General features: G+C 49.1%; 1 protein-coding gene across 9 annotated transcripts in view; it reads right to left on the reverse strand.

Moving 5' to 3' along the window:
- Positions 1-2,906: 2,906 nt before the first annotated feature.
- The window catches only part of ppfia4 (PTPRF interacting protein alpha 4), an 81,863-nt gene continuing 69,922 nt past the window's right edge, over positions 2,907-14,847 (reverse strand). For 2 of the 9 annotated variants that reach the window (XM_072715631.1, XM_072715639.1), the window contains exons 16-30: positions 14,532-14,567; positions 14,212-14,351; positions 12,768-12,886; positions 12,095-12,215; positions 10,873-10,954; positions 9,928-10,128; positions 9,287-9,349; positions 8,690-8,716; positions 8,133-8,308; positions 7,719-7,816; positions 7,390-7,565; positions 6,252-6,320; positions 5,568-5,745; positions 5,183-5,261; positions 2,907-3,643 (exon numbers count right to left, since the gene is read on the reverse strand). In XM_072715631.1, the coding sequence (XP_072571732.1) occupies positions 5,203-5,261; positions 5,568-5,745; positions 6,252-6,320; positions 7,390-7,565; positions 7,719-7,816; positions 8,133-8,308; positions 8,690-8,716; positions 9,287-9,349; positions 9,928-10,128; positions 10,873-10,954; positions 12,095-12,215; positions 12,768-12,886; positions 14,212-14,351; positions 14,532-14,567 (1,545 nt within the window). In that variant the 3' untranslated portion in view covers positions 2,907-3,643; positions 5,183-5,202. Of the gene's footprint in view, positions 3,644-4,297; positions 5,262-5,567; positions 5,746-6,251; positions 6,321-7,389; positions 7,566-7,718; positions 7,817-8,132; positions 8,309-8,689; positions 8,717-9,286; positions 9,350-9,927; positions 10,129-10,872; positions 10,955-12,094; positions 12,216-12,767; positions 12,887-14,211; positions 14,352-14,531; positions 14,568-14,847 lie in introns of those variants that run through there. The other 7 variants (XM_072715635.1, XM_072715633.1, XM_072715634.1 and 4 more) reach the window with 7 other exon arrangements.

Consider the following 14,847-nt stretch of genomic DNA (forward strand, 5'->3'; position numbering starts at 1 on the left):
CTGCCATACTTATTTTGTCTTACATAATTTCATTCCCAAAACAGCCCAAGACTGGTTCATTGTTGTGGTTGACCAGGTGAAGACCACTGTCCCAAAATATCTAATAATAATTATAATAATATAATTATAATAATAATTATTATCTCATAATAATGGGTTAATGTGAGATGTGCTATATGTACTCTCACTCCATGGTAACAGCACTGAGACACACAGCATAAACGTAGCCAGTTCACCTACAGTTGACCTCCCTGGTACAAATGCAGGTTGCTGGGTGAAAACTCAAATAAAAAGTCATGTTAAAAAAAAAACTTTACACTGGTTAAAAAAGTCACCTGAATGTCCAGGACACCGGCTGAAGACTGAGAGGGACTGTATCGATTGCAATGACAGTGACTTATGGAGTACACAGACTGTGACACACACACACACACACACACACACACACACACACCTGCCTGACACATCGCCCTGCTGACAGGGCTCTATCACCAAGGAGATCATTATGGAGACCACTAACTGTTACAGCAGACCCATTCCTCTCACTGACAAGATGAATGTTCTGGAAACATCCAGTTCAGCAGAATATATAAATGATCTAAGACATTGTGGAAAAACAGTTTTGCAATGGGTGCAACATGTGACCAGTTGTGGAAGATAAAATTCTGATTCAGTTTTGCAAATTCATTAAATTAATATCTCAAATGCAATGCATTTTCTTCCGATGATCGCATGCAGTGCATGGATTTCAAAACAGTATCTATTATTCCAAGCATGTGGGGGGGGAGGAATACTTGGGACAGGATGCCAACCCGTTACAGGGTGTGCACACATGCATACAGTCCACGTATTCATATCTTTCAGGTTTACCACACTTTGGGGACAGTTTGGTCCCCAAATATGATCTATGCAAACCCTCTCTCTCTCACAAACACACACACACACACACACACACATACTATGGGCAAGTTGAAGTTTTCACATATTCCTATTCCTGATTATTATATATAACAAAGCTGCCATCTTAACCTTTTATCACAACCTTTTCTCAGAATTGTGGGGGCCAGCACTAGGCACCCATGTGTCACGTGACTTTGATGGGCATGTCTGATTGGCTGTGGATTCTTCTGGTTCTTACTTTGTAATAAAATATAAGCATAAGCATAATAACAGTTGTTATAGTTAAGCAGAGATGCTTGTAGGTAAAGCGATAAAGAGGCCTGAATTCTTCCTACATGCAGATTTGTTTTTCAGTCCAGTTCACTTGATGAAGATCCTTCGGGTGTGAAATGATTTTCTGATTCAGTAAATGTATATATAGGAGTTTATTTTTGACGTCTAAATGAAAGTAATGCAATGTAACGAGCCCTTTGAGACCGGCAGCCCTTTGTGACTCTACCACATAAATATACTGTTGGTCATTATGTTCCAAGTTCATTAATAATAACAAAGATATATGTAATATTAAGCAATTAAACATTACAAAGAGCTGAAGAAAGGACCAAGCACTGGTTTATGCTGCCTTTCGACAGCATATTTAGGCACTGAGTTGTTGTTGACCAGGAGGCTGCATGCTTGGTGTTGGGTTTGAATTTATGCAGGGAAAGACCAGCATTCGTGCATGAAATATGACGTGTCACTTCAGTGTGCCCCTTTGCAGCACATGCAGCACGGCCCACGGCAGGAGGTCACCGCCTCAGCTGCAGATCCCCAGATGAGGCTTCCTGATTCCCATGAGCCAAAGACCTCACAGGGGCAGGGCCACAGGGGCACTGGCCCTAGCCGAATGCTGATTGGCCCCCGGAGTACCCCCTCCCCTGTCAGTCCCCTCTTCGAAGCATATGATTGGCTAATGATAAGGTGTGCCCCACAGTATCCCAGAATTGTCCCTGGGAAAACACCGCTCTACCTTTGAGGTCAGTCTGGATGCCAGTGACACCTGTATTCACTACTCAGTTCATCATCAATAAGCTCCAGGGGCGCTGGATGGATGGATGGATGAATGGATGGATGGATGGATGGATGGATGACTGACCCTGCGCTCAGACCCTAAGCTTCACTCTCACCTCCATATGTGTGCCTGTCTTAAAGAGCAAGACGGGGTATGTGAACACTAACATAGTCCAGCGTATGTGTCCTCATACGTGTACAAATAGCAAATAAAAAATCTTCAATGGTTTGGGTTTTGTCACAGGAAGAGCATCGGGATATCAAACATTCTTTCTGGTGGGTCTGGGTTTTACAACTGAATCGACATGTAGATACTCTGTTTTCAATGGAAAAGCTATTTGGTGTTATTTGGCATATAAGTAACTCAGCACACTTTTAATAACCAAAAAAAACAACTTCATTTCTCAGCTCCGATTCACTTGGCATAAAAGACACTTACAGTACTTACAGATGCCACAAAAAGCACATTACAATTGTTAAAACATCTTTTACAGTTTGTAAAGAAAAAGTATATATACACACACACAATTCATACTTCATCTCTGTGAGGGAATTTGTGATGAGGAATGGAGGGCGGCCCCAGAGCACAGTCTGTGGGTGATCACAGGTGAGAAAGCACTTCAAAATAAGTCTTGCAGCGTTGGTTTCCGTGACCTCTTCATAGACACACGGGATTTCATTGGTTGTTGAAGTCCAGCAAAGCACGAGAGATGTGCCATCAAAGTGTGTTCCCGCCTGATTGGCTATGCCGGGCATCCAATCCAGCGACCTCACGGACTTCAGGTGCCCAATCAGGCCAGGCTCCCCAACAACCCAACTTGGAGATGCAGCAGCTGAGTAGGGTATTGCTGTTCTTTGATCGCAAACTCCCACATCCACACCCGTCCTTTAATCCAAGTGCTCAGTTCGACATCGATCACACCGTTCCGTTCGTAAAAAGGGAGGGATACAGAGACAGTCAGTTCTTTGAGGTTTTATGAGCGACTTGGCGAGTATCACTGCAGTATTGTGACACCGCTGTAGCACCTTAACACTCCTCTGAAAAGTGACATCTCTGAAAAAACCCCACATGGGCATTTCATAAACTGAGAGCAAATGGACACCAGTCAGGAAAGCAGGGATCCAACACACACAAACAGCCACCAGCTATAACAGAACATCTGTTTAGATACAATAGTTATATTTTTAAAATTTGATATGTATAATTTATATATATATATATCTCTATAAAACGTAAATATTCCATTTATATATATATATATAAACACACAAAATGATGTTAGCCTTGTATAACCAGTGGAAGTTGTACTGTATATACTCTATACATCGTAGATACACCCAGGAAACATACTCTACCCGACAGACTATGTGAGGTACATCCGTAGAAAGAAAGAGCATTGGAACGACATCACGGCCACTAACTGGGAAAACTGGATATAACTGGAGCGGCTGTTGTCACTCTTTGTTCATGGGGGTTGTGCACAGAGTCCATGGATCTCCGCTATCGCACAGATTCCATAGAAATGGCGTCGCCAGGAAGGGGGGGGGGGTGGCGGATGGTGTCTGTCGCCGAGCGCGAGCCCTTACCAAAAACCTCCCCCCCCACTCCTCCTAAGGAACCACGACAGCTGGAATTTGGCACATCAGTCTCGAAAGGCAGCAAGCATATGGCCGTACAGGTAGTGGGATTGCACTGTGTGGAGAGCAAGAAGGGTGAGATTTCAGAGTGCAGGCAAAATCCCCAAAGCCCCCCCCCCCCCCCACATCGCAAAGCACATGGACACCCCAGCCAAGAGGTGCCAGCCAAACTACCATCTCTGACGCGAGAGGACAGTGCGGATGGCTGCACACCTGGGGAGAACTAAGGGGGAATTCCTGTCAATTACAGGCGGCGATCCTCTTATTTCCTACGCGTTCAAAGAAAAGTCTATTAAAAGCAGGTCGACCAGACAACTGGCCTTTTGTTTTAAGAAAAACTTTTTCTCTGCTTTTATTAATGAGCTATTTCTGTTACGATTCATCGGGCAGGCCTTTGATGTGACAAAACTTAAGCGCTTTTGGATTTTGGGATTAACATATTTAAGTACTCTCGGCTGTCTCTTACATACAGAGAGATACGCGGCCACGTTTTTGATCTCTAATTTTGTTTTCTAACAATTCTCAGTGATATGAAGCTACAATACAGTCCTGACAATGATACATTATTCTATTCTGTTACTAATGCTGTATATACAGCTACTGTAATCATACTGACGAGGGGGGAAAAAACAGCCTGGTGCTGATTATTTCTAAAGAAAACGGACTTTCAAACTTTAAGCCTCGACTTTTATCTCCGGCTAAATTCTGCTTTCTTTCATTCTCTCTCTCTTTCAGCTTTCCTGTCAAGCTTTCACTGCACCCGATAGCTCAGAATTGTTTCCCAGTGCGGTCCTCGGAGGCCCACTAATGGTCCACGTTTTTGCTCCCTCCCAGCTCCCTGCCAGACAGCCCACTTTTTTGCACCCTGGGGCAATAATGTGGACTGTCTTTGGGTCCCTGAGTACCGGGTTGGGAAACACTGGCTTAGAAGCTTCCATCCGACACCTGGCTTCACCTGGAGAGCATTAACTGGAGAGTTTTAGTATTTTTAGTAACATATTAGTGTATAAATTATTAAAAGCACCATCTTGGTATGACACTCCATTACACCTGTATTCTAAGCATCCACTGCAGCTTTAACACTGCGAGGTGTGGAATCACTCCAGAGCAACAGCTTCCCTCAAGGTGAACCTGGGTGACTAGCTAGCAGGCGTTTTACATCTTTTACACTTGGGAGTGTTGTGGAACAAGCGGCCATCGGGCAGGAGAGGACACTTTGCATGATATGACAAAGGGAGGGGACATAGACAGGGCCAGCCCAAGGTATAAGCGAAATAAGAAGGGGCTTAGAGCCCAACGGCAACTGGGGGGGTCCCCCATCTGATCAGCCTGTCAGAACAGGAAGGGAGATGAAAAATGACAACTCGGTCAATCAAATTCAGCTTAGGGCTACAAAAAGGGGTGGGCTGGCCCTGGAGATCGACCATCATGCCATGGGGGGACGACAACCTGAGTGCTGGGAATAGACAGAGATCCAGCAGAGTCAGGGGACGGGGGTTGGGGGAGGGCATCATGAAGCGACAGGAAGAGAAAGCTTCAGGGTATGACCAATGCAGACACCCCCGCCAACCCCAAAGTCCTCGATGAGACTCACCTGCCACCTGCAGAACGGAGTTAACAAGAGTAAGTCCGCACAGTGGAGGGATCTAACCTCGGCGAGGGGGGGGGTCCGGCTAGTGGGGGGTGCAGGACAGAGAGGAAATGTCTCACAGTGAGCGGCGGTAGGGAAGGCAGACACGAAGGCACTGAGCCGGGGGGAGGGGGCCAGGGCTGGCGGACTGGCCCCGCCCCCACATGCTGCCCCCCCACAAACCTGAGCCCAGCAAGTGGCCTGGGGAAAGACACCCCCGTCCCTCTTCAGTTTCCTAAGCTTCCCCCCCCCCATTAGTAGAGATGTTAGCAGGGCGCACTGTGAGCGCCATAGTGAGTATGTGTGAGGGGAGAGGGGTGGGTGGCGAGGGGGGGTCAGGGGGGCCTACCTTCGGGCTGCAGCCTCTTGGGGACACCGGGCGTCGACAGCGGCACCGACATGGAGGTGAGGCGGAAGCCGGCTGGCAGCGTCTCAATGGAGCCCGGCATGGTGCCCAGGCCCTGGCCCTCCCGCGGCCTGAAGCGCTTCCTCCACGATGGAGACCTCCGGAAGGACTTCTCATCACTCTGGGGGGGGGGGGGGGAGGTCACCGATCAGGATAAAGGGCAGTGATTCGACGTGAGGTGTTCAGATGCTTATGTGTATTACCCAACACCAATTCTAAATATGTTTATCCTATTTCAAGAACTGCTTTTCATAGATACTCAGTATTTTGTTGATTCTAGTACAGTATTTTTTGGGGGATAAAAAGCAGAGATCGAACTCTGCACCTGGCCAGGTGATAAATACCAACAGTTTGTAGACGCTGTTAGATATTCACAAAATTGGATGTTGGGTCATAAATCTGATGACTGTTTCATTTGAGCCCCCCACCCCCTTGGGTTTCACACGTTTCTGTGCTATGCCTTCATTTGTGTGGAACCCATGGTGGGAGGGGTTCTAATAAAATCCAATTAGAGATCAGACCTGATCTCCATTATTTTGAGTACAGTATTTTTAAAAATACCACTTATTTATTTTAAATAACCTTGAGTATCATTTTTGAACTGTGCCCCACCCCTACTCCACTCACCTCATCCAGCCTGCGGTCGGTTCCCAGCGCCAGTAGGTTGCTAAACTCCCGTTCCAGAACTTGCCTGGCCTGTGGAACAGATACAAGCTTACCCCAGGGGTACATTACTTTTCATATTAATGGCCCAGCAGCAACATCAGTCTGCCAGCCACGGGATTCAAACCGACAACCTTCCGATCACTGTCACAGAATCCTAACCCACTGAGCTGCACTGCTCCTCAAAGAATCCGAGGCATCTTCCTGTCCCCAGCGACTTCCCGAGCGAGCCAAACGGGTCACGCAGCCAGTCTCAGTCCACCGTTACGCTGGATTTACCAGCAGGCTGCTGGCTGTAGCTGTCAGCCAACCTGGTGCCAGTCAAGGGCACCGCTGCCATCTGCCTGCATATTCATGAGCAGGTTGCATCACACTAGCTGCTAATCCATAAGCAAACTCAAACATCCGTAAGTTACTGAACTGTTGGATGGAGTAGGGGGACACTGGTCCTTACCCTTTCCGGTATCTGATATAGCTGGAGGTGGCCTTTTTCTCAAGCTGAGGTTTATGCCAATAGCATAACAAGCCCACTGTAATCTATCTGATAATGAGAGCAGCAAGAAACGACTACCCCCCCACACCCCCAACCTCCTCGCAGTGTGAACTGGCTGATACCATCACCGTCTCTCAAAGCGGCAGACCGAACTGATCCGATAAAGCCATTGGCCCAGTGTGCTCTGAACACCCCAATTCCTCCTGGCTTTCAGCAGGGGGCGCCAGAGAGGCATGAAAAGGGTTCAGATGGAAGAATTCATGCTGATGGCTCTCCTCCGGGCCTCTTCAAGTTACAAACCATTTTAAAGTATCTTTCTCATTTCAGTTTGATTTCTGCCATGTGTGTTAGGTTTACTTATGATGCCGTGGCTATGATTAGAACGTCGTCGGTTCAAATCCCAGGCTCAGCAAAATGATTACACTGTTGGGCCTCTGAGCAAAGCCCAGAACCCTAATGACCCTGTTTTCTACATTGCAGTGACTTTGAATAAATTTTAGTTATATAAATAAAATATAAATGTTAGGCCCACATTAACTGAGCAGCAGTGAGCCATTCCTAGTGCCTAAGGTCTTGGATGCTGACTGCCACCCCCCTGCCCTCCCTCACCTGAGTGTTCTGCATGGGGATCTGCAGGATGAGGGCCAGGCTGCTGTAGTCAAAGTTCTCATCCAGGGCGATGAGGGCACCATGCACGCCACTCTCGAACAAATTGTTGCTGTAGTCTTTCAGGCCGATGGACTGTACCCAGTGTATCACCCGGTCGTTGGTCCACACCAGAATGTCTGTGCAGCCGCACACACACACGCGGTAAGGCTTCATGCTCAGTGCGATCACACGACTCATCATCATATCCCCCGTATGTGCAGTTCCTCTAATGGCCACCGGGTGGCACCCTCTGACAGAGCCCAGAAAAAGGAAATTGATAAAAAGCCAACCTTTGATTTCATGCTGGCACTCCTCCCTCCTGCGCTCCAGATCTTTTCTATCATAATTCAGTCGCTTCAAGCACATTATGCCATACTGTAAACTGGCCCTGTGTGAGACACATAGCCAGAGGTGCTTCAAAATAATTTGTCAAAAAAAAAAAACATAATGCACATCTTGTATAACAGCCTATCTGTTTAGAGCACATATGGCCATGCTAAATAACCACAGGATAAGGGTAACATTAAGAGCAGTAATACAGCCATTTTCCTGTAGAGTAGCATATGGTTCTGAAGGACTTTGAATAGACCTAATAAAATGTCTTATTATGGTATTTCTCAGTGCACCATAGAGCACAACTGACCTATGCAGTGACCTCCAGTAGGCAGTAAACATGCAGCCCCTTTGACGACCCCCCCCCTCACCGGTGGAAGCTGTCCACCATCTTAACATGGGTACGCAGGTCCTTCTTGGTGAGGTGGTCCAGCATGCGGGCGTCCACCAGGCACTCCATGAAGTAGCTGCGGTACTGCGGCAGCCCCAGGCTGGGCAGCCACTCGTTGCCGATCCACTCGTGGTTCATGTCCCCATATGCCAGGGTCTGTCGGGTGGCGGTGGGTTATGCGCAAACACATACTTTTCCCACAATGCAACAGAATATGAATTGTGATACAAATAGACGTTCAGAGGCTTCCAGAGACGTTTTTTTACACTTCCTAATTGGGGAGTGGAGTGGATTCTGACAGTACAGTAACCAGCATGTCACGGCCCCACCTGGCTGCAGTACCAAGTGGGGGGGGGGGGTGTGGGGGGGCAAAAGTAGCCTGTGCTATTTTTTTTTTTTCACACTCTGAGTGCCAAGGCAAAGACCAGCAGGGTGGTGGGAAAAATGAAAAACACGAGCTCCCCCCACCACAGGATATCAATGCGGGGGGGGGGGGGGGGGCGCTGGCGATGGTGCGTGTTGATGGGCGGCTCTCACCTGGGCCCAGCTGCCCTCCTCGCTCTCCTGACAGCATGTTAACGCGAACAACAGAAACCGTTAGTGAGGGTGCAGTGGCCCCGCCCCCGTCAGGCCCAGCTGGCCCCGCCCCCGTCAGACCCAGCTGGCCCCGCCCCCGCCAGCCCCAGCTGGCCCCGCCCACAGGCTCCCGGAACCACGCTGGCGAACCGCGAAAACGGCGCTGCGGCGAGTGGAAGGTGCGAGAGTGGGAGGGAGGGAGAGAGGGAGGGAGGGAAGAAGGGAGGGAGGGAAGAAGGGAGGGAGGGAAGAAGGAAGGGAGCTCACCGACACGGAGAGCAGAGACACATGGGGAATGGAAGATAGAGGTACAGCACACACACATATATGTCACACACTAATGGCCGCACACATACACACACACACACACCACACACTATTGGCCGCACATGTGTACATACATACGCACACACCTACATCATACGCTAATAGCCACACACGCGCACACACACGGACACAGATGCTCATGTCACACACACCACACGTGTCTGATGCAAATGGACTCGGAAGCGTGCCCATATGCCCGCCCGGCGGGGGTGTCACCCAGATGGCACTGACCGCTTTGTTGGATGTTGCCATGGTCTCCATCTCTTCGTGAGTCACCCACACGTTTCCGGAGGACTGCGCAGAGAGGAGATGAGAGCGACGCCCCGTTAGCTAGCAGGTCGGTGAGGAAACATTGTTGCCTTATTTCCATTGGGGGGGGGGGGGGGTTAGGATTTAAAGGCACTGCCTGACCAAGCATAGCAATGTGATGTGCAGTGGATATGTGACATGCCAGGGAAATGACACCCGGACGGTGGAATGAAGGCGGAGCCTGGAAGATGGGCGGAGCCTGTGAGGATGGGCAAGGCTTGTGATTAATTTAATAATATCAGAAATAAATGGGTGGGGCCTGTTTCAAGAGGCGGAGTCCACCTATTTAACAGCCAGCATACGGCTCAGAGGGTTAGCATGCTATGCTTGTGATTGGCAGCAAGGTTAGCAGAGTGATGTCACTGCTGGGCCCCTGAGCAAGGCCCTTAACCCCAAATTGCTCCTGGGACTGGCTGACTGACTCTGCTTTCTCAACTGTATCTCACTTTCAATAAAAGCACTTGCTAAATAAATTGAAGGTAAAAATGGGGAAAATACAGAGACGAGACCTGATCAGTGAGGTGGATTGTGGGAGAAGAGTGCCTGTCCTGCCCTAGACTCACCGTGCGTGAGGTTAAGGGTGCCGAGGGGCTGGTGAGGGACACCATCTCCTGGATGGCCAGCCGTAGCTTGAGCCGGTGCAGCGGGTTGCTGATGCCAATCTCCCGCTGGATCTCAGTGTCGGATAGCGCCGACATGATGGCGCCGCTCTTCACGTTGGCACGGCAGGCAGCCACGTACCAGGCGGGCATGCCCACCCACAGCTGCGGAGGGAAATGGGTGGCCATACTGCAGTACTGTTCTCTCAAAGACATTACGTTAGCAGCAACTAAAAGGCTAAGCAGTGCTAGAAGTCAACAGTCTGGAATCAGTTCATTTGAAGAACAAACAGGCATCCGAATTACCATAGATCTCATTTGCTTTATCCAGGAGCCCAGTTCTTCCACATCAGAAGGAGATAACTATTCTGTTCCCTACCCCAATAGCAGATGACTATTCTCTTCTCAGCTCCTAGGGAAGATGACTTTTCTCTTCCCTGCCACAACAGTAGATGACTTTTCTCTTCCCTGCTCCAACAGTGGATGACTCTTCTCTTCCCTGCCCCAACAGTGGATGACTCTTCTCTTCCCTGCCCCAACAGTGGATGACTCTTCTCTTCCCTACCCCAACAGTGGATGACACTTCTCTTCCCTGCCCCAACAGTAGATGACTTTTCTCTTCCCTGCCCCAACAGTAGATGACTTTTCTCTTCCCTGCCCCAACAGTAGATGACTTTTCTCTTCCCTGCCCCAACAGTGGATGACTCTTCTCTTCCCTGCCCCAACAGTGGATGACTCTTCTCTTCCCTGCCCCAACAGTGGATAACTTTTCTCTTCCCTGCCCCAACAGTAGATGACTTTTCTCTTCCCTGCCCCAACAGTGGATGACTTTTCTCTTCCCTGCCCCAACAGTGGATGACTCTTCTCTTCCCTGCCCCAAAGGGAGTTGAAAATTCTCTTGGCTCTTACCTCTAGCCAGGACACCACTGTAGGGCCATCCCAATGGGCAAAAGGCAGGCCCTTCCTCCTGGCATCCTCCAGCAGCTCGTGCCTGAAGAAGAGACAGCATGTGTCACCAGCGTCGTTGCTCCGGCACATCAACAAACCTGCAGTGTAGCCCCGCCCACATCATGCTGCACCCGAACATGAAGACAGATGGGGAATTACAGCTTGCCGTGGAACAATAAGACCTGATGTATGAGCCTGAAGGCTCTGTTCATCAGCAGCGTGGCCTTTTGCAGCGAATGGTAAGATAAGTTATTGTTAACATCAATCAGAGGCAAGGCAGGCAGCAGGATTAACGAGAGGCTTCAATTCATGGTTTAATTACGATCACCCAGTTTAATTATGATCCCTCATATGTCAGTCCAATTAATTGGTGGGACTTCTCCTGCACTCATGCTCTTGCTGGGACTTCCTCTCTCATCTAACTGTCTGGGTGCCGACAGCGAGACCAGTCAGCCCTGAAAATTCCCTGATGAATGTGATCTGCCATCGTATCTGGACTGTCAGCTAACAGGCAGAAACATGACACGGGTTTCTTTATAGATTGCTTATCACATAGGCTCTGCAGTTTTGGGAGGGAGGGGAAATCACGGTTCAGCATAAAAGGACTGATTACTGTTTTGAAATTTAATTCACAAAATTTGTGAGGACATTCTCAATTATGACTAAATAGGAACAGGATGTAGATCAATTAAGAAGTCATACAACATCGTGCCACCTACACAGATTGCTGCAAGGAGTTTTAAATAAGTACCCATTGAGGGATTTTTAGAAAAAATCGTAGGAAGTTTCAGAGATCCTAGGGGAAAAATCATAGCTCAGGCATGAGTCAGGCATAAGGTCCATATAGACTTCCTGATGAGAATCTTACAGTGCTTCTGAAAGCTTTTGACGTTGGTGAGACACGGAGATCTCTTAAATTTGAAGGCTCGAAATAATGCAGTAATGAAAAACCATCGAGTTGCATTCTTTAGGAAAGACGACACAGGGAACAGAGGCAGAGGCGAGGCGGTGAGAGGCAGAGGCAGAGGCAGTGAGGATTCCTGAGAAGCCTGGCAGATCTGCATATGAATGAAGTTAAGCTTATTAAACAGCAGCAGTATGGGAATGGGGGCACCAGCACCGCAAGCCTCGATGTGCTCGGAGAGCCCGGGAAAGCAGTCAGACAAAAGCGGGGGACACCTACTTCTTCTTCATTCTTCGGTCCCGTTCCGCCTGCGTTCCCAGCTTGCCCAGGGTCATGGTGTCCCCAATGCCCATCTCCAAGTCTGTGATGTGGACAGAAGTGACCCATGTGTCCATCATACCTCACAGAAACAAAACAGGAATACTTTAAAGGACCACCGTAGTCTGTGTCTCCCCTAACCCACGCACACACACCATGCTACCTGCTTCCGGGTAACTCCCTTTCCTATCGGAGGGCTGCTAAGCCCGTCCTTATTACGGAATCACCGGAGAACACCTCCGGCTGCGGCCGTGGCGGACCGGTGGGCGGATTCCGGGAGGGATTCTTGGCACGGCAAAACCTGGACCAATTTGGCTCCCTGCGCCTGGATCTCGGCCCGAGGAGGAACTCGCAGGTGAGCGGGTTGCGGTTCATCTGCGCATTGGTGATTCATCTGTGAAATGTCTGCCTGCCATGCAGGAGGCCTGTGGCTGGGTCCAGGTAAGTGCATGATCACCAATGCCAGCAGGTGCCAGCAGGGGGCGCAACAGCTCTGACAAACGGCCGCCTGTCCCGAGAGGGGGGATTTCTGTTGTACGCTTGTACATGTATGTGTAATCTCAGTGGAATTCATTCCAAAATATCCATCTGTATGATTGACATGAAAGTCAGATAAACGCAAAGGCCAGGGTACCTGGAGCCACAGTCAGGGTCAGCTGACCGTCCTTCCCCAACTGCTGCACGAAGCGCCCCTTCTCCTTCTTGCCAAAGAGGCGGCCAATGGATGACTTGATGCCCTTCTTCTTGTTGCCCCTGTGCAGAGAGTCCTAGTTGCTGTTTCTGTTGCAGGCCAGCTTCACTGGCTTTGGACACCAAAGGCCCATGACCACAACATGAGCACAACACAACCGCACCATGACCACACTATGACCACAACATGAGCACAACACAACCGCACCATGACCACACTATGACCACAACATGAGCACAACACAACCGCACCATGACCACACTATGACCACAAAACAACCGCACCATGACCACACTATGACCACAACATGAGCACAACACAACCGCACCATGACCACACTATGACCACAACATTTTTCTCACCATTTAAAACCCAGTTTACCCTCAATGCCTCCATCTCATTATAGCCTTAATCTGCTTCTCTTTTTTAAAAATAAACATTGACTAGCTCTGTGAGAGTTATCTCTGAATGCTAGGGACTGACAAGCCTCCACAGCACTTTCTCTTAGATTTTATACACCAATGAGCATGGCCAATCATAAGCTGCAACCATGGAGACCACCCCCACCCGCTGAACCCATAAACTGGAGGAGAGCTAGAGAGAGAGAGAGAGAGAGAGAGAGAGAGAGAGAGAGAGAGAGAGAGAGAGAGAGAGGGCCCCTGCAGGACCGTGGAACAGGAGGCATATGGGTCAGAACTGGGAGCAAGAGATGAATGTGTGTGACCTGATATAACAGGGGGCAGGGGTGGGGGTTGATTAACCAATCAGGTTCAGGCTGCAACTGGGTGGGTCTAAGTGAGGTCCACCTGGCCTTTCAGGGCCCTAATACACACACACACACATACACACACACACACACACGTTTGTTTTCATATATTTGTGGGAATCATCCATTCATTTCTTTAGGAAAACCACTAATCCCATCAATGGCAACCTTAATCCCTACCCAGCCCTAACCTTAACCATAAATAATCAAACAAAATACAAGACTTTTGGCATTTTTAGTTTTTTTTATTGTATTCACAGATTTTTGGAAAATATAATTTCCCCTTGTGGGGACCGAAAAAATGGTCCGCACAATGTCAAAATAACAGGTTTTTAGCACATTATGGGGGGAGTTTGTGGTCCCCACAATGTAATATATACAAAACCCCACGCACCTACACACACCACACACACACACACACACACACACACACGGGGGGGGAGTGGGGGCGGCTGGTGGCCGCTGGGTTCTAAGCAGCTGCTTAGTTGGCTTATGCTTTGGGCCCTGATGACATCAGGAGGTTACAGGAGCCTGAGTGGAGGTGAAGCGTGTAGTTGGAGTGAAGATGGAGTGTCTGGGGCTGCAGATTCCAGGATGGCTGGAGAGGCGGAGGGCCTTTACCCCCGTCCGTCATCCAGGCTACCGGTCAGCTGGGCGAATATGCCATGCTCCAAACGGAGGCTCCGGGGCGAAGCCGGGGGGGACGTCTCGCACCGGATGGTGGCCTTGTCCTCCCGCATCTCGTCCCGCGACACTGGAGACTGCAGCAGAACATTAGGAGTTGGTTCAGAGAAACCCCGCCTCCAGCCATCATTAGCCCCACCCCTCACCCAATCAGAGTCCACCATCTCCCATCACAGTGCCATCATACCGACCCCCAGTGATTCCTACACCCCCAAGCTACTGTACATATTGTCACGAGCAGAGAGTGCAACACTTACTTGAACTTTCCGTCGATGTTTCCTTAAATCACTAGGCTGACAGCATTAAGGGGGAAAAGAGACAGAGCGAATTATGCATGAGCAGTCATCCGAAATCTGCCACCTTCACCAAGAAAAACACTCTTGCCATGACGATTGCTCGCAAGCAGATAAAAAACTCCAGAACTTCTAACAGCAACCATCTTCAGCATCTGTATGGACAGTGCTGAGGGAAGGAAGGCTTTTCAGGAGATAATGACACTAAGCCAATCATAAAATGGTCCTCTTCTTTCTAGGCGTTTCCATGTAACAGAATCTTACAGCTGCTGGACAGGAT

The sequence above is a fragment of the Paramormyrops kingsleyae genome, chromosome 8 (assembly GCF_048594095.1).
Source record: "Paramormyrops kingsleyae isolate MSU_618 chromosome 8, PKINGS_0.4, whole genome shotgun sequence".
In the NCBI taxonomy this organism is placed as follows: Eukaryota; Metazoa; Chordata; class Actinopteri; order Osteoglossiformes; family Mormyridae; genus Paramormyrops; species Paramormyrops kingsleyae.